Source organism: Colletotrichum aenigma (genome assembly GCF_013390185.1).
Source record: "Colletotrichum aenigma strain Cg56 chromosome Unknown KSG_Cg56_contig02, whole genome shotgun sequence".
NCBI lineage: Eukaryota > Fungi > Ascomycota > Sordariomycetes > Glomerellales > Glomerellaceae > Colletotrichum > Colletotrichum aenigma.
Genome location: NW_023500908.1, coordinates 2,873,178 through 2,892,443, shown reverse-complemented (window position 1 = coordinate 2,892,443; position 19,266 = coordinate 2,873,178). Strand labels below are relative to the sequence as shown.

At 53.8% G+C, this 19,266-nt stretch overlaps 3 protein-coding genes across 3 annotated transcripts; 2 read left to right on the top strand and 1 right to left on the bottom strand.

The window, feature by feature from the left end:
• Window positions 1-320: 320 nt before the first annotated feature.
• Window positions 321-3,191, bottom strand: trf1 (Telomeric DNA-binding factor trf1; the record flags this gene model as incomplete). Its single annotated transcript, XM_037318093.1, has 4 exons — window positions 321-1,924; window positions 1,979-2,567; window positions 2,624-3,000; window positions 3,119-3,191. The coding sequence occupies 4 exons, from the start codon at window positions 3,189-3,191 to the stop codon at window positions 321-323; spliced, it is 2,643 nt and encodes an 880-aa protein (XP_037184145.1).
• Window positions 3,192-9,169: 5,978 nt separating this feature from the next.
• CGCA056_v002835 (Aldehyde dehydrogenase) lies at window positions 9,170-10,941 on the top strand (the record flags this gene model as incomplete). Its single annotated transcript, XM_037318092.1, has 4 exons — window positions 9,170-9,231; window positions 9,295-9,694; window positions 9,747-10,635; window positions 10,802-10,941. The coding sequence occupies 4 exons, from the start codon at window positions 9,170-9,172 to the stop codon at window positions 10,939-10,941; spliced, it is 1,491 nt and encodes a 496-aa protein (XP_037184144.1).
• Window positions 10,942-13,323: 2,382 nt separating this feature from the next.
• CGCA056_v002834 (uncharacterized protein) lies at window positions 13,324-15,432 on the top strand (the record flags this gene model as incomplete). Its single annotated transcript, XM_037318091.1, has 4 exons — window positions 13,324-13,934; window positions 13,996-14,272; window positions 14,329-14,517; window positions 14,620-15,432. The coding sequence occupies 4 exons, from the start codon at window positions 13,324-13,326 to the stop codon at window positions 15,430-15,432; spliced, it is 1,890 nt and encodes a 629-aa protein (XP_037184143.1).
• Between the last annotated feature and the right edge of the window lie 3,834 nt (window positions 15,433-19,266).

Here is a 19,266-nt window from a genome sequence, read left to right as displayed (position 1 = left end):
TTCAGAAATGACTGCGCTCTCTCCTCGCGCTGAACTTGCCCATGTTCTGGTATCCCAAAATCATGTATAGACACGCGCTGACGGGGTTTTCCACAAAAGGCCGAACATGATCCTGCGCGAATCGATATCTCCCGTATCCATGTACAGACTGCTGAAAAACGCATCCGGCATCAGATCTCGTTGTTGACGAGATACTGCTGAGTGCCGTTGCCGTTAAAAACCTCGTCGGTCAAGGTTTGCGAAGTCATGCTATAGTTGACGCTGTAGTCGTGGAGGATGTGGGGTTGATAAAAGTACTGAGCGTTGATTTGCTCGTCGCTCTAAGACAAGCTGGCGCTGCTACTGTACGCCTCGAGTTCGCGCAGGCTCTGCATAAGAGCTGCCTCCTTCAGGTCATCATTCTGCTGGCTATACACAGGCGCAGAGGCGTCGGTGGAGTACTGGGGGGTAGCCTCGGCCGGCTGAGAGACCTGCGGCTGAACATGCTCTTGCTGAGGCTGCTGATGATGCTGCTGTGGTTGTTGCTGCTGGTGCTGCTGCGGCTGCGGCGTTCCAGGTTGAGAGTGATGCTGGATGTGGGAATGTGTCGGGGTGTGAGGTGGCTGTGACAGGGCATGAGGTGTGTGGGAAAGCTGAGCTGCTGTTGCCGCATAAGGTGAGGAAGCCGGCAGTACACGATTGTGGGTTGGCGTGGCCGTGGCGGGTGTCGCTGGTGGCCCGGAAACAGCGGCATGTGTTGGCGTAGTAGCATGAGCGAGATGATGTGACATTTGGGCTGCGGACTGCGAGGGCGTGCTGGGCGCAGTAGCCGGTGTCGCGCTCGCGCGGTTTTGCTGAGGATGCTGAAGGCCACCGGCAAGAGTCATAATTCCTTGAACACGCGCCTGCTCCTCCTCTGAGTTCATGCGTGCCCTCTCTTCGGCCTCCTTTCTGGCTGCCTGGGTCGGCGCTCTCGTCTTGAGTTCACCGGTGACGGCTTGCAGATAGTACGGCATCTCTGAGTTGGTCTTCAGAAAGAAGAGCTTCAGGTTTCGTGCCTTGTCCTTGAGTTGCACCTGAGTCCGGTCTTTGAGTATGTTTGAGAGCGTGCCTTCAGCACCAAAGAGCGACAAGATTTGACTCCAGTGGGGGCCCTGGACCATGTCCAGACCGGTCATCAACGCCTTCTCCTCCTCTTGAGTCCAGGGACGTCTTGTTGACGTAGTTCCTTCTCTCCTCTGCTGATTGTTCGTCTTGCTGAGCGCCGCTTGCCTCGCTCTATCATAGAGCACTGCACTAGGCAGTGACTGGCTGGGGGGCAGCTTCTCTGAGTTGTCGTGCTGTGCCGGCGGAGGTGGCTGCTCGACTGGCGGAGGGTAGCCATAGTACGGTGACTGAGCCTGGGTTTGTTGCAAGTGTGAAAGGTACGTCGTTTGTGTGACAGGAGCAGCTCCCGTGGGCGTTGGTACTGTCGGTTGGTACGGTGCTGGCGAGAGGTTGTTGAGGGTTGTTCGGACGTATTCTTGTGTGCTTTGCGCGACCAGGGCAAGGATATCGTTCGTTGAGTCTTGGACTTCGGCCGTGTTTCCGTTCGTTGTCGGCGCAGGAGGGGGGGCTTCAGGTGCGGGTGCGGCGGCGGGCTCTGCGGGAGGAGCACTGGTCTCGGTCGACGGGACGGGAGGCTGAGGGTCGTGAGGCAAGCCATCGATGGCGTCGGTCGGGAGGTACTGTGCAACGAGGCCGTCTGTTGCCTCGAGCAAGGAGTTGATTCCTAGATCATCCAAATCGTGAGATACCGATGTGTCCAGGTCGCCGTTCGACATTGTTGACGGAAGCTCAATGCCGTGTCTTGAAGCAAGACCTGCCAGAGATTGCAGCTTGCGACGCAGGTACATGTTAAGTAAGCGGAAAAGGTCTTCATCTGGGTAGCCGATCTTGAGAAGAACTGTACGTGACCTGTCAGCAATGGCACAGAGAGAGACGTGGTCGAACTTATTACCGGTGTCTGGGAGACCCGAGGCGTATGAGATCAGAGCCGCCTTCCGTTCTTGCACAGCAGTGACTAGTGACTGCTCCTCAGTCGTCAAAGTTGAGCCCCCGTGCCTTGCGCGTAGCTTATCCTCCAAATCAGCAGAGAAAGCATCGGCAATTAGTTGGTCGACCGGCGCTGACTGGTCCGCTGTCGTGACTGCGTCAATGACGAGGTGCGTCTTGACAGCTACGAAGAGATCAGAAATCTCTTGCGTGACCGTGTCGTGCTCGCCACCAGGCAGAAAAACCGAGAAGAAGTGATCTTGCAAAGCGAGCAGCTCCTTTGAGGTGGAATCATGGTGTCCATCGAACGAAAAGAGCGCGCAGCAAAAACTCGCAAGGTTTGCGACTTGGACATCGGTGAGGTTGTCCGGCATCATAAGATCCAGCGTGGCAGGATCCAGGATAAGGTCGGTAGTCGAGTAGATCGCTCGCGTCTGTTGGAACAGAGATTTTATCGTGGCAAAGGATTTGGAGACTTCGGAGTCCTTCTCTTGTAATTGTCGGTATACGTCGTCGAAGACATGTTGCGACAGGATCACAAGCAGCTGCAGAGCCTGCAGACGGGGGAAGCATTAGCGGTGCCACCAAGACTGACGAGACCGCCACGTACAAAGTTTGACAAACAAGTGGTAGTTGTCCGTCGCATCAAGGCCAGCGGTTCGGAGAGAACAGGCGTATGGGACTCGGTGGATGGGGGAGGCTCTTGCGACACGGATCCAAGAGGGTCTCCGGACATGTCCACGTCAGGGACAGAATCCAGACCGTCGACCTTGCCCATCTCGTTGTTGATGTCCATCATGACGCCCTGAATCATAGCGTCCATGTCGAAGTTGAGATCCAGAGGCGGACCCTCATCGTCAACCTTTAACCTCTTGGACTCGGCATCTGGATCGTCTGCGCTCGAATCGCGGGGTCGCTTGAGTGGGAATTGGGGGGTCTCGCCCAGATCGGTGACAAGACTCGGGGATTCCTGCTTCATTTCGGGTCCTGCGACCAGGTCAGCGCCTTCCTCGACTGTCTTTTTGGCTGTTGGTGGTCGCTATCAAGGTCTCCGAAGCTGGTGAAGAAGTTCGTCGGCCGGGGAAGGTGGGAGGCCAAGGCGTACCTGTCGGCGAGTGCGCCTCCGCCTTTGGAGACTGCGCCGCCTCGGCAATAGCTTCAATGCCCTCCATGAGCATCTGGAAGCACGGAGACAGCTTTTCGGGGTGGTTTGGAGGGCGTGTAGCACCTTGGCGGGCGGTATCGTGATCTTTGCTGTTCTTGCAGATTGGGCGGAAAAACTTTTTGGGAGAAAATCCGAGCGCCGATGCCCTTATAATCTGCCCCAAAGAAGATGTCACTCCCGATACACAAGATCCTGCCTTCAGATGGGAAAATTCACCGCTTGTCGCCGGGAAAAGGGGCGTCGTGATTGGCCGGATCACGGAAAAATGAGAATGGTCTGTGCGTTCATCCCGGTCAAGTCACTTATCGCAGGAATTTTTTTTTTCTCGACGCCTCTGCCCCTCGGAGCCGCAGTCACCAACCCGCCGAGTTAAGATGTCAATCCCAGCCCCTCCTTTTCGAGGTTTTTCCGAATTTTAGTCTCCTAGTTGATGCGACTCTGTCAATGCAGCCTAGGACTTCTTATCCAGTGAATGCCTCTTCCCAGGCTCTAACCGCATATGGAGCTGCGGGCTTGAAGAGGTTCAGGTGAAGTTAATCCTGTCTTTCCTCATGACAGCCAGCAACTCCAATTCATTGCCATCCAGACTGAGATCTACCGTGACGTCATTCTTTGCGATTCTCATCGAAAGACAGATCCCAGTCACATGTGTCTTCCCAGCTCTTAAGGCGGCGAATCAAGATGGACGCTTACTGGCCCGGTTCTGCCACCCGAGACCGCCGGGGTCCTGGAGCTTCGCCCTTGGCAACATGAGAAGCAAACAGCTCTCAGGGTTCGAGATGACGGCTAACCGTACGTGATCAAGGGTTTTCATGGGGCAAAGCGTCCAAACGTCGTCCTACCTAGTCTACGGTAGCGTCGATGCTCCCGTGAGTCCGGCTCAGAAGGCCCCGCAGCTTGTAAGTCAGGCACCGTTTGACCGGGCAAGCGAGACATTGTATGCGACCTTCCGCCAGGCATAGCAGGAAGTCCTGCAGGTCAATCGGAACGACGAAATTGGGATTATACACTGCGCCATCGGACAGAAGCAGCATGTTTGTTCTCACCCCAGCTCTGAGTGCATCTCATCCCACTAGCATATACACCTCGTCCAATACTCACAGACACGGATCTTTATATACGGCTTTGATTTCAGTATCACATTCACTCAATCGCCAACTCGGTTGGGTGTCATATATTTCAGACGCCTGTTGAATACCACGGCTACTCTTCTCTGCCCACATACTGCCGTCTTGCTTGTCTGCGAACACGCTCTTAATGCAATTGACGAATTGGCTCAAGTTTGGCAAAACCGAATCATGTATTCAGCAAAGCTACTGGGATTCAAGCCTCCTCTGGTCGAATTGGCAAGAACGCCAATGCCAAGGCCTTGATGGTGAGCAATGCCGGTCCCACCAAACCTGGCTGGTATCAATTCTCCTCGTGCGTGTGGTTGCTGCCAAACAACATGAGATGGTTTCTAGCACAGGCACTGCTAATCGTGCCAACCCTTCAATGTTAACTCATGACATGCTTGGCGCTAACTCGCTAGCTGGGAGGGCAAGAGCGACCATACATTGCCGAGCAGAAGAGGACATCAGCTGGGTTTCCGCTGCTGGGGCGACTACATTTCCCACAGTCCCTGACATCATGTACTTCCCCATCCTCTCAATCATCTCCTCTGCTATCACCTCGGGCTATCATGCGGTAGCCCTCCAACCCTCTTTCAAGTCCTGACTTGCCGGGATCATACAAGCCGACATACGAGGAGAACACCACGTGCTAGGGGCCAGCGGCTCGGCAGACGCGTTTGCCTTTTGGCCGGCCCATGTAATGTAAGTGTTCATGTTTCTGATTCGTCGAGGACGTCAAGAACCCGAGCGGCCGGTTCGCATACTTATCGATGCCAACGTTGATACTGCATCCACCCTTGTCAGCCTAGGGTCAAATGGCTGGGAAGCGTTACACAGCGGTGTTATTCTAGCCAGCAACCGAAGTCATGGCCCAGGCAAGAGGTTCCGTTTGGGTTTGTGGCGTTGGGCATCTGCGGTGACCAGTTCCCGCATAGTAAGGGAGGAACTTCGGAGCCTCTCCCCAAGTGTGAGGGTCGCTTGAGCATCCGCACACTAGTAAGCATCGCAGCCATATCATGTACACAGCTTCACCTTCATTTTTCACATTGACATGTATGTACGTAGAAATCCCTCCAGTCGGAAGCTCCTTTCATGCCCGTGAGCGTCAAACACGGCCGCTGAAGAACGGACCCTGAAGTATGAACCCTGATGTTTCGACCGAACTCTTGTCACACGTGCACCTCTCAGGACACTCACAGACGTCCACGCTCCAGATCTGACAGGACTGCCGTACCGAGTAACATTGCGGCTTTTGGAGGCAGTCCCTCTGAATAAGCTGCAAATGCGGGGAACAAGGACAAGCCAGGATAGCTTCCGAACCCAGTCGACCTCTCAAAATGACCAATTCCAAGGACATCGCAACCCGACTATTGGACGGGACGAGCAGCAATAAGTATCATTGGCCAACAAAACTTGGCTTCGAGAAGCCTCACTGTTAGTCCCCACAAGGACAACAACGCCTGCAACCAATGTCTCGGCTCCTGCGCCGCCCGTCACGGTTCGGATGCAGATCGATTCCTCTCGGGTTCCGCGCAAGAAACCGCAAACTCGTGGAATTATGGAATGATGACCAAGCAGATCGGAAATCATCAGCCCAACCCGGGCCCGGAATTAAGCATGGCCAAGCATGAACAGCAATTGTCACATTGGCAATCGGAACCGGGCAGTTTATCGGAAGCTGAGGACGTGACGAGTCGGAATCTTGGCGCCGCGTGCCGCCGCCGCTGCTGCCGCTCCGGAGGGGCAATGCACGGCTAGCATCGCCAAAGGAAAGCCATGCGTGCACACGACACCAACATACAACGCAGGTGACGGCTTTCTTGCGAGACGAATTATTCAGGACATGACACGACAAATAAAGTTTCGAGGCGAGATGCTATTTGCGTCCTCTCCCCAGAAGAACACACATTTGGGGATCGGTCCTTCTCCGTGACCCCGTCCCTTTGCTCCACGCCCGGAACCCACGCGTTGGTGAGCCAGCCAGAGCAAAAAGAGACCAAAAAAGACTGGAGCTCCGTGTAGCCGTGAAACTGCCATCAGACCGAGCAGGTCCCCACAAAATCCCCAACAGCTTCGGCCAAGAGGGTTCGCTGCTGTCGAATGATGTCGGAGACAAGGAAGCGATCGAGCAGGGGTCTTCGGTAGGAGAATCTGAGAGGGAGAAATTGGGAGGGCGAGCGCCCAGACTTTTTTCCCTGGGTTCCCAGCAGCTGGGGGGCGAGGCGAGCGAAAAGGCAAGCAGTGGAAACTTGAGAAAGCGCCGACGCGGCGTTTGCAGGATGATAAACCGACATCCCCCGATGTTGGAGACACCCCTGTCGCTGCCCTCCAAGTGCTCTTTTTGTGCGGGGGAAGTCGAGAGCGAGAGAAAAAGGGATCTCGCTGGGCTTTGGGCCGAGACTGAGGCACCCGGCAAACAGCAGTAATGACGACCCGAGAGTAGCACAGCAGCAACGTGAGGAGGGGCAATTCACCTCGCGCCTCGTGGCATAAAGCACCGCAGTCTCGCCCGAACTCACAATCCGGTCGGCCTCTTGAGGATAGGCTTATCTCCTAACAAGATCACGGCTTGCGGCGTTAGCAAAAACCTGGAGAATGGTGGATCGTGGATCAGCCCCCTGGTGTCATTCCTCCGCTTCTCAAGGTAATCTTAATAGTAACCTTCAAGGTGCTACGGAGCACAGCAGCAGCATGCAGGCAGGGCCAGCCACCGCGACCACCACCAACGTGTGTGTGTGTGTCGTCAAGGTGGGTGGAAGAGGTGGGGTTGGAGGGGAAAGAAAGCGGAGGAACGCTACAGAGCCTTTTCATCCCGGGGCTGCAGACGGGTTTTGGCGCGGGTTTTGGAGAGACAGGCAACAGGGACAGCAGGGACAGAGCTTCGTCCCATATGCCGACAGCCTTTCTTCTGACTCGGAGAGAGGGTATCAGGCACTCAAGGGTAAGGCGAGTTGCTTGCTGACTGCAGTTGCTGATTCGCATCGTCCAAGTAATCCTGCGGGATGCTTCCGTCCATCCAGAACTGATGATTCGTTGTGGTTCCCAACATGATCTTCCTCAGAGTCTGGGGTAGTTTCTCTTCTAGCTTTGATAGTCCATTGCTAAGCACCGTAAGCAGGCACACTGCTCTACACTATCGACAACCCAAGGACCTAGGATAGCCATTGACTGCAACGGTATTACGGTCAAGTTGCGACGCGGTGGCCCACGATGTGCGCTGGTCCAGTCTGGTCTGGTCTTCAGTGCAAGCAAGATCAGCGCGGGAACCCGTCTGTTCCCTAGGTGACACACCCCCAAAGAGATGCACAGGGGCGGCGCATTTGTCATAGCGTGTCCTTCAGATCGAGCCCTGGCCAGTCACAGCAACTCTTGCCGGTGTCCTCAACGTATTTGCTATGCAATCACTCCATAAATGTGCCAGAGATGAACCGCTTTGAAGCGGGTGTGGCTGCTGCTTCCAGACAGACGAGCCTTTTTGGACAGCTGTGATTGGCCACTTCCCAGATGGAAGACGCAAGCTGTGATGGAGAAATGCGGGGTGACAACCGCCCCGAAGAGGGGTTAAGCGGAGAGGGGGAGGGGTCTGGAGATAGATGCCTCTTGATGTTGTGTGTGTGGCAAAGGTGCAGCAACGGCACAACAATACCCTATCCTGCTGTAGAGATACGCAGTAGGAAAGATGCAAGCCCGTCCAATTTCCCTTGCTCCTATCATGCGATTATGGTTTCTGGTTTCGACGACTAACAATCTGGGGAAAACGGGGGATGGGAGAGATGGGCTGGGCTGGGCTGGGGGAACTCAATTAGCACCGCAGTTGGGTGCCATTCTCGACACGCTTGAGCCGAACCAACAGGCATCATCCACACACAACAACTCGCTGTCCTGGGGTTTCCTAATGCCCGACACACGGGTCTCTGTTACTGTGGTTTTAACACCGAAAACCTCGTCTACGTAGTCTGGAGGTTGGCGCGTGGATGGAAGATGACCGCTCGGCTGGAGAGGCGGGATTCAAGTCGATGCTGGGCGTAGGGGACCGGGGGACTCGTCTCGAGGTGGCCGAGAGGAACAGGCGTTGGCCCGAAGCGGCGCCCACTATCCCCCGTTTGGCTGGCCCTCCCTTGCATGACGAGGCGCACCTCAGAGTCCCCGTCCCCCAGGCCCGGCTGCTGTGGGTGGCCCTCTCCCCTTTGCCCCTCCATTGCTGCGACCCCGGTCACACCCCAGGTCTGTGTGCTCTGTCTGTGTTCCTGTGTCTGCTGTCTGCTGTCTGCTGTCTGGTTGCTGTCTACACATGCCAAAGGGCCCAAAGTCCCCTAGAAATTATCTGTGTGCTCCATCCAGATACAGCATGCAGATGCGTCCCGTGGAGAGCCTGCGGCTGGTGCAGTCCACCCAGAGTCATTGCTTTACGTTGTGCGGCTTCATGGATGTGCATGTTTGTCCAATGTCCATCTGCGGTTCCGCAGACCAGGCCTCGGGATTGATTGTTCTGCACAACTCCATCCCCCCTCACCCTTCCTTAGCCCCCCATACCCATCCCCATCCGCACACCCTCCCCCCCGCCGAGCTACTCACGCTAAGGTCTATCCACACTGCCTTCGCCTCCGACATTGATGTCTGGCTTCGCGACGCTGAATCCCCGTTGGCGTCACTGTCGCGGACTTCTCTCCTCCCCCAGCTGTGCTGTGCTGTCCCCCATACCCCGCTTTATATACAGTCCTGTCGTCCCCAGCTCTTCCGGACGTGAACTCTCATCTTTCCTCCCTCACTTCTCACGACTCTCTCAACAACCAAACCCATTTCACGAACTTTTTTCTTTTTATCTGTGATACCTTGATACCAATACTTGTTTTATCTGTTTTTACACACAACTATCACAATGGGTTTGTCCGTTGAGCTCAAGACCCCGGTGACGGGCGCCTACACCCAGCCCACTGGACTGTATGCGACAACATGCCCTCTCTGACGCTCAAGTGAAGCTTTGGCTAACCTAGCATTCGACAGGTTCATCAACAACGAGTGGGTTGAGGGTGTCGACAAGCAGACCTTCGAGGTCATCAACCCCTCCACCGAGGAGGTTATCTGCTCCGTCCACGAGGCCACCGAGAAGGATGTCGATATCGCCGTCGCCGCCGCCCGCAAGGCCTTCGAGGGTGTCTGGGCTGAGACCACCCCCAACCAGCGCTCCCTCTACCTGCTGAAGCTCGCCGACCTCGCCGAGAAGAACGCTGAGCTCCTCGCCGCCGTCGAGTCTCTCGACAACGGAAAGTCCATCTCCATGGCCAAGGGTGACGTCGGTGCCGTCATCGGCTGCTTGAGGTACTACGGAGGTTGGGCCGACAAGATCGAGGGCAAGACCATTGACGTCGCCCCCGACATGTTCCACTACACCCGCCCCGAGCCTGTGAGTTGGCCTACAAGTTGAAGAGAGGGGCAACAACTAACAACCGAAACAGATTGGTGTCTGCGGTCAGATCATCCCCTGGAACTTCCCCCTTCTCATGCTCTCATGGAAGATCGGCCCTGCTCTGGCCACCGGTAACACCATCGTCATGAAGACCGCCGAGCAGACCCCTCTGTCCGCTCTCGTCTTCGCCAACCTCGTCAAGGAGGCCGGCTTCCCTCCCGGTGTCTTCAACCTCATCTCCGGCTTCGGCAAGGTCGCCGGTGCTGCCATCTCCTCCCACATGGACATTGACAAGATCGCCTTCACCGGCTCCACCGTCGTCGGCCGCCAGATCATGAAGGCCGCCGCCAGCTCCAACCTCAAAAAGGTCACTCTCGAGCTCGGCGGCAAGTCCCCCAACATCGTGTTCAACGACGCCGACATCGAGCAGGCCATCTCCTGGGTCAACTTCGGCATCTACTACAACCACGGCCAGTGCTGCTGCGCCGGCACCCGCATCTTCGTCCAGGAGGACATCTACGACAAGTTCCTCGCGGCGTTCAAGGCGCGCGCCCAGGCCAACAAGGTCGGCGACCCGTTCCACCCCGAGACCTTCCAGGGCCCCCAGGTCTCCCAGCTGCAGTTCGACCGCATCATGGGCTACATCAAGGCCGGCACCGACGAGGGCGCCACCATCGAGACCGGCGGCGCCCGCCACGGCGACAAGGGCTACTTCATCCAGCCCACCATCTTCTCCAACGTCCGCCCCGACATGAAGATCATGCAGGAGGAGATCTTCGGCCCCGTCTGCGCCATCGCCAAGTTCAAGGACGAGGAGGAGGTCCTCAAGCTCGCCCACGACACCAACTACGGTCTGGCCGCCGCCGTCCACACCAAGGACCTCAACACCGCCCTCCGCGTCGGCAACAAGCTCAAGGCTGGTACCGTCTGGGTTAACTGTAAGTTCTCTGCCCCACTCTACCCCGCACTGTCTCATGTGGCCCGTGTCCCCCCGCCCTCCCCCGCCCGGAGGTCTCGGACGGCCTCCGGGATCGCCGGGTCGCCTCACCACTTCACACAAACTCCCCAAAGCCTCCAAACGGCACGCTAATAAAGCGCCCCTAGGTTATAACATGCTTCACCACTCTGTCCCGTTCGGCGGGTTCAAAGAATCAGGAATCGGCAGAGAACTCGGCGAGGCCGCCCTCGCAAACTACACCCAGAACAAGTCCGTCGCCATCCGTCTGGGCGGCGCGCTGTTCTAAGGGACCGGGAAGGAAAGGTAATGAAAAGCGGGGACTTCTGGCGCAAATGTATACATGACCTTTACGTAACTGTGCAATACCAAGTTTGAATGATACCAAATAACTCGAATTGTTCCGTTGCATGCGTGGTGGCGGTTGTGAGGTTGTTGGGTGTTCCGGCCCGGCCGGTCCGGCGCCGGGTGGGTCGGGCACTTCGGACAGTCCCACTTTACTCGGCGTGTACCTAAGACACGGGCAGTCGCGGAAAGCTTCTTCCAAATTCCTGCTGCTAACTAATTGGAGTTTGAATATGACATTGTCAATCGCAAGGCAATCCTGCAACTTGGTTTGAAATGAATAAAACGCAGTGCCGGCACTTGTTAGTCGCACACGACAAGACACCACCGGGCGAGCTCAAGAGCAGCAGCACAGTGTCGTCTCGGCACAGGTCCAATACCTCCGACATGAGGGTTGGCCAGTCGCCGCGGTACCTCAAAAAAGCCGCGCACTGGGCACGCTGAGCCTTTGCAAAGTGTTGAGTGTCACAAAAGTACTAACTTGCGTTATAGGACATTGTAACTGTTGGAAGGCCGCAGCAAATCGGCCAGTTAGGATATCTCGGTGTTGGCAGGCAGTCCCAAAGTTTTGAATACGGTGTTGAGTCTCTGTATTGTGTACGCCTTGTGTCATGAAGAAAGACGATAAGGGACCATGACGAGGACAAGGACGACAAGGATGACAGGGACGACGGGGACGACAGGAACGACAGGGACGACAGGGAAGGCAGGAATGAGGAAGAAGGACGAGGAAGAAGGACGAGGAAGAAGGACGAGGAAGAAGGACGAGGAAGAAGGACGAGGAAGAAGCTTCATTTGCTCTCCATAGAATGAATCTTTTCCTATGAGTAGGAAGAGAATCTCATTCTAACTCACGATATTCCCCTAGTTGCCTTTCTTTACTAAAATGACCGGAGAAATACTTATGAGTAGATTCTACATTTTAGGAGCCCATTGCCATGCATAACGGGCTCTTCGTTTTGGCCTCTGTTGGTTATCTTGGGGGCATGGGGATGCAGAAACCTTAGCCTCTCGACCACCAAGCAATCACCACATGCTCACACAGCCCTCATTATCCCCATCCACCATAATAGCCAGCGAGATATTGGGAACGCAGTACGCAAAAAGCTACTCAACGCTACGTATCTACTGAGGGGATTGATGATTGCGACACCGGAAGACCCCAGTTGAGTGGCTGAGTGGCCGAGAAAAATACACCAACTTCCATGGCGTCCTTGACGCCACGTCATGTTGCCGTCTTCCCTCAGCTATGATTACAATGGTCAGCAAAACATTCTCGATGCGCTCTCTAAACCCTTGCCTCCTAGAGCTCCCGAGGCACACGTACTTCCAATTGGCTTACGTATCCGAGATGCCGCAGATTATTAAACCAAAAGCAAGTGCAAGAACGGCAGTGTGGACCGTCTATTTCTCTCAATCAGCACCTAATCTTCGACGTGTACTAGATATCTAGGCCCAAAGACAAGGCGTTGGAATCTCCTGGGCTGAGCGCAATGCTTGGTAATGGAACAGAGACTGTCTGTTTTTTCCTGTGCTAAGCTGACTACTTTTCCTGTGGCTATACTCTTTTTTACCACCTTTATTGTCGTCCTTATTATCTTTCTTGTTATTATCGTCATCGTCGTTCTCCTCCTCCTCGTCGTCGTTGTCGTCGTCCTCGTCGTCATTACTACTATCGTCTCCGATAGGGGTAATCAAATACACAGGAAATATAGCCGCGCAGACACAGGAAAAATAGGCGGTCTCATGGAACTAACGTGCTCCTTGGAAGAAATCTTAGCTTCTCAATAGGCACCCGAAAGTTACCTTAGCTTAAGGCAAGGCATAATACAAGCTTTCCGCAACGCAGACATACAGGCGGTTACGTCATGTGTGGGTGGATATTTAGCAACAAATCAGAGGTACCTACTTAGGTACCCAAGGTAGGTAGGTAGGTAACAAGTGAGGAATCAAAGAAGGAAGGAAGGGGGTCGGTGAGAACCGGTGTGTTCTTTCCTATTCTGTCCCGAGTGCTTAGGTAGGTAGGCGTCTTAGCGAATACAAGCGCGAAATTCTTTTTCTTTTGGTACTCTTTTCCCTTTTTCACCTCTCACACTTCCGATCGCCAACTCTGATTTCATCTTCAAAGCGCTTCCTGAGCGAGGATCATTGCACTCTACATCAATCCATTCCTTCTTGTCTCGTGAGAGACGCTCGACGAATTCGAGAGCTCACTCTATTCTCCTACCCATTTTTGAGGCCAGCACCTGCTCGTCTGCCTCACCCTTTCTTCTCTTTCTTACCTTCACTGGTCGTAACCTCCGTGTTCTGCCACCTATTACCCAAAATGGCTTCCTACGTCGCCAACGAAAAGTCTCACGCGTGTGTCCTTATTTTTCCAAAGGACAAACTGTTCATCGGCGGTGGTAGCCCATCCATCGGTCATGAGGGCGAGATCAAGACCGAGTACATTTGGGCGGCTCCGGCTCAGGTTGAAGCATATGCTGGCGTTTCACTCACCTTCCCCATCCTGCAATCTGACGGTGTCGTTGCCACTCGCAGTCGTTCTGCTGGCCAAATTCGCAATGTCGTTACCATTAAGCTCAAATTCTTCGCCGACCAACTTGATCTTCAGACCAAAGGATGCGGCGAGCTCCCCTCAGAGTACCGGCAATACGTTCCTGATATACATCAGAAAGATACAGCTTGGACAGCCATCAAAATCACCGGCCGACCCGTGATCGACGGTTACCTTTTGCCTTTCGCCGCTGATGAGCAATACGCCGGCATTCTGCACCGTGGCCAGCCCATCAAAGGCAGCATCAGTCTGAATTCACTCTGCTGCGGCACAACGGAGTTCATCTGCCTGGTGAAGGTTCGGAACTGGTCCGAGAAGGTGTCCTCGATCCTGGGGATTGTGAAAAAGCACAAGTTCTCGTACGACCCTTTCAGCAACAGGTATGCTCTTCCCCAAATGTTTCTTGTTTCATCAATTGCTAACCTCATGTTTCTCTCATAGGCCTGAATGGAATGTGGCACGTTTCAAGAAAGAGTGGGATGAAGCCGCTGGCCAGGGCCTTCTCTCGAATCAGCACCTCGAAATGTTCACGCACATACGATTCCGTCATGTTTCGACCAGCTTGGTTCATTCTGTTGCTGGAGACATCGTTCACCTCATCCGACAGGTCGAAGTCATGCGCGACGTTCCCATCAAGGTCCGCTACCTCCGGCTCAACCGAGATGAAGACCAGCCTGGCCAGCTCTTGTACGCCGTCATGCTTCTATCAGATGAATTCGTGAGCCACCCAGCTCTTCCTGTCGTCTCTGCCCAGTGACTAACCTCCCTCTGCAGCGTGCCAAGTACGCACAAGCTCTGCGTCGCACAGCCCAGCTGGGTGACTCGGTCGGCATCGCGTTCCAGCCCAAACCAAAGCCCATAAAGCCGAAGGACCCCGTGCCGGATGATTTCAACTACTGGCCAGGAACTGTCGTCAATCCGTCTGTCTCGAAGCTTGACCACACAGGCAACTTCGTCCTGCTTGTGCAACGCCCTGAAGCTACCGAAGAGTCTGGAGACGCCGATGCCAAAGATGAGCTGCCATTCAAATTACACAATACTTGGGAAGACACAGGCGACACCTAGGAGACCGCCTTCCTCAAGATCGATCTGAATCTTTCGACATACAAACGCCTCGTCGATGCTGTTCATCGTCTCTCATCTTGGGACAGGCTGAAGAACGAATTAGAGTCTGACATAGCCTATGACCCAGCGGATGTCTTGAACATTCCGCTTCCTGACCCCGATCGCGTTCAGTCAGAGCAGCCCGAAAATGCCGAGGATGCTATCACTTCTGAGCAGTCTCTCACGCAGACTTTGGTCATAGAGCGGCTTGAATTCGAGCAAGAGCTGCAACAGCAATACATTCAGGGAAACGGCCTCCGCGGTTTGGTGTTTGGCCCGCGTCGTCACACGCCTGCTCAGCCTCTATCTTCAGCCTCCAGCCCTCGTACCGGAGCTCCTCTTTTTACAGATCAGCTGTTCGCCTCCACAGTGCAGAACTTTTACAAAGATTGTGTCTCCAACCCGATCAAGCCGTTGGCACCAAGAGAGCACGGCACCATTCCAGCGATCGACTTCCTTTCGACGAGAGATGAGCGGTTCTGCGAGCTTATCCTATCTCGCTTGCGTCCGGTCGCACGTCAGCGACTCGAGAAATATCTCAAAGCTGTGCCCCTTGGCATCCTGATGGTCACTGGATTTCCCGGAGCCGGCAAGACTGATGCCATTTCTACACTTGTCAACATCCTGCTTGATCATGACGATTTCGATAAGGTGTTTGTGTATGCCAGCTCCAACGGTGCAACCTCCAACGTGTGCAGCCGCATCGACAAGCTCAACCGACAATTCGTCGATGAGTACAACAAGAGCCTCCCCAGCCACCGCCACCGCCAATAAGCCGTTGTCATTCGTGGCCACAACATCCAGATGGAGCATGTGCGCATCCTCAGCACTGTCAACGACGCCTTCAACTGCACTGCGCATCACAACTCACAGCAGCCGCCCAGGTCCAAGCGCGTGTTCCAGATGCCATTGTCGGTCGCTGAGTGGGTGCTCAAAATTGTTGGTTTCGGGAACTATCGACTCAACACTGATGACTCTGGCGAGCTTCACGATCTCCGCCTTCAATATCTCGCCCTTCCGGCATATGATCCCTTGCGCCCCTTCTTTGCTGGTGGGAAGTCTTGGGATGACATCGTCACAGAATGGGAGACTACCTACCCCGATCCAAACGATGCAGACCTGATGCGGAAGCCAGACAACCTCCTCAGCAATCTGATGACCAGCCTCATCTCTCGTGCTGACGTCCTAGCTACAACTCCTCACGTCGCCAAGGACAAAGCCTACATTTCTTTCACTCGGCAGATCGCCAAGGCCAGTGTTCTTGATGAAGCTGGCGCCATGAATGTTCCCCAAGCACTCCTAGGTTGGCCAAACTTCCGTGCCTGGCTCCTTGCTGGCGACGAGCGCCAGCTGCCACCAACGGTCATGACGCTGCATGAGAAAGACTCGTCGGGCAACTTCGTCAACAAATTTGCTCGTCACCTTCGCGTCTCTGCCCTCGAACGTTTCCGTCGCATTGGTTGGCCCACCTGTGTGTTGAACGAGCAGCTGCGCATCGTTGACGGTGGTTTCGATCCCGCATCCGAGGTACTCTATCCCGATGTGAGCGACTTCAGCTATGCCCACAGTTGTGGCATTGCGAATCGTCCCAAGGCTGTTGCTGCAGAGAAGTGGGCGATGTCAAAGTACAGAACCATCAAGAGCAAGCAGCACGAGGGCAAAATCCAGCCGGTCTTCATCCATGTTCAAGGTCGATGTAAGGTTGAGGACTTCACAGCTTCGCGCTACAACATCCAGCAGGCCGACAAGACGATCCAACTCATTCTCGAGCTGATCAACGCATCCAATGGCACGATTGATGCAGAGGACATCGGCATTATCTCCCCTTATGCGGCCATGAACAGGAGACTAGAGTCGCTGCTCGAGGGGGAGCCAAGCCTCGACAGGAAGGTGACGGTCCACACTGCCGATACATTCCGAGGCCGAGAAAAGCCTTTCATTTTCTATGTCCTCACTGTCGAGAGGGAGTCCACCGTCGGCTACGTCGCCTCGCGACAGCGCTCCGCTGTCGGTATCACCCGCCATACTGATGGTCTTTTCATCATCGGCGACATCGAGACAGTGAAGCCAGAGGATGCCAAGAAGAAGACTGTTGCAGTGACCAACGACGATGGCGAAGTCGAAATGATCGACCTCGGTCCCTTCTCTCGACTGCTGCAATGGTTCACCCGCGAGAAGTGTGTCGGTCTTCCATATGACGATGAATGGCAGCAAGTCAAGCCAGCCAAGAAGGATGAAGACTATGGCCTTGTGCTATGAAGAAGGACGATGAGGGAAAATGATGAGGACGAGGACGACAGGGACGACAGGGACGACGGGGATGAGAAAAAAGGATAAGGAAGAGGGACTTCTTTCGAGACTTCATTTGCTCTCAATAGAATAAGTAGGATATGGAATTTGTTCCTATGAGAGTCTCATCCCAACCACTGATATCCCCTTGGTTTTCCTTCTTCACTGGAATAGCTGAGACATACCGAGGCAGCTATGAATGACATGGAAAATAAGAACCTTAAAGACTTGGGCAAAACACTAACAAACTGCAGCTATGAGACTAAGTCATCCCGTCAGAAACCATATCAAGTCACCTTCAAGCTTAGGTCTGCATAAAGTCATGGCCCCTAAACTAAACGTCGGGTTCTGCTCGACTCAGGCAGAGGAAAGGGACATGCTGAGTTAGAATCACTCGCTGGCCTTGAAAGTGCAGCTCAGGTCATATCTACACGGTGTTCTGGCACCATCAGCGGAGTCTCAATCCCGACGCAAAAGGGCTTACCTTTGCCGTGTCCAATTCACAGCAGCCGGGACTAGATTCGGGACTGGATCAACGCGATGCTTTCCCTGAAGTTCTTGGCCGTCATCTCGCGGGTGCGAGCACTCGGCGTTGTACTCCTCCGGCTAGTTGTTGGACAACCCGATTTCAACGCGGGGCTTCTCAATGAGTACTGTATAGGCTGCGCATTAGTAGCCACGGCAATTTCACTCTGGTATAACTCATGTCTCAGAACATTTTCATATCGTTGAGCCGGCCAGCGCAATCTAAGTTGACGATCCACTAGAGCTACCATTCGAGGTCGGAAGTCGCGAGCGAGCGACTTCTCCGGCTGAAGAGCGATTGATACAGAAGTGCACCGGCGATTCATGACAAGACTTCACGTATATTCGGAGAATAAATAGTTGACAGAGATGAATGACGCCAGATCAGAGATATCAAAGACACAACACGTCCACCCACTCATTCGACATCATTTTCCCGGTATGGCATATCTCATTAGAAACGCTTTTAAAAGAAACTGTAGGATACGGAGTAATTGTGTCTTCCATAGGCTTTTCGAGCCGAGCAGACCGTTTATATAGTCATTCGATCGAGCTTGTCTGCCAAGATTCTCATGCTCCCGCTGCCTGCTAGCACTGACATGGTTTAGGGACAGTGTACCGTTGTCAACTCGACCATTGACGATCTCGCGGAGGCTGTACTCTCGACCTACTCATTGTAAATTGCCAGATTATACCGTATATAATGTTGAATTCGTTCCTCGACGTTAACGTTCTCTAAAAATGATGTAGTTTTTCGGTATGTTCGCATGAAACCCACCACAAATGTTCGCTTCGAACGTGCCACATAGCTTCAGCGGCGTCAAATGGAGGTTATCGAACTCTGAACCGATTCTGTGGGTATTCGGTTGGAGATACAATAATACGATGCCGGAAGTGATAGACGAGGGTGAGCTCTGTTCGTGAGAAGAACTTATGCCGTCGGGCTATTGATCTTGAGGCCAGATAAGCGATAGCTTGGACGTGTAGGAGTAGTCACAGGCTATAATAGCGATTTTCTTGTATGAATTTGATTTCCTAGGCCGTTACTAAATCTTGCGAAATGGCTAAGCTTATATAGATGTTCAATGAATTTGAAGTTTCAGCAATATATCGAACGTTCCTGATAGCTTCCAAGGTACCCAGCATATAGAAGGACATGTTAGTCGTCTTTGAATCTGAATTTCAGCATGATGTCCTCTCAGTCCGTGTATTGGAGAGCTTGGGTAAAGCCATCACACGCCGTCTGTAAGCCCATGCCAGTTTTTAACGCCCCTCGAGACCGTGATGACTGTCGACCAGCCACAGCGAGGATTTGAATATTCATAGGAATAATTTGACGTGAATGGCTAGAGACACCAATGATACAAACATTGTGAGGTCTGGAGAAGATTTGGCGATGCTGGTGAGCCAGCGCATTGAACACCGTCCTCGAGCTTATCAGGCCACCTTTCCTTCGCGCGTTATGGCCAAATAGGTTCATTTGGTTTGCTCTGTTGAGTATCATTCTTTCTGGTACGATGTCTTTTATAAGGCGAATGGCCGAAGCGACGGTTGACGGCAGAAAGGTATACTCATGCATGGGCGCCAGAGCCCGCCGTATAAAACGCTTTGCCATTCCCTTGTTGAGACTTTCTAGAAAAGCAGAGATTTTGCTGGTGTTATGATGTAGGCAGCAATCCTTGGTCAAGTATCGAACAAGAACCCGATGAAGTCTCTGCCAATCTAACATGCTTCGGGGCGTCGAGGTTGGTACCATTGCTGTCTCTGTAGTATTCAAGCGTTCCATCATAAGAA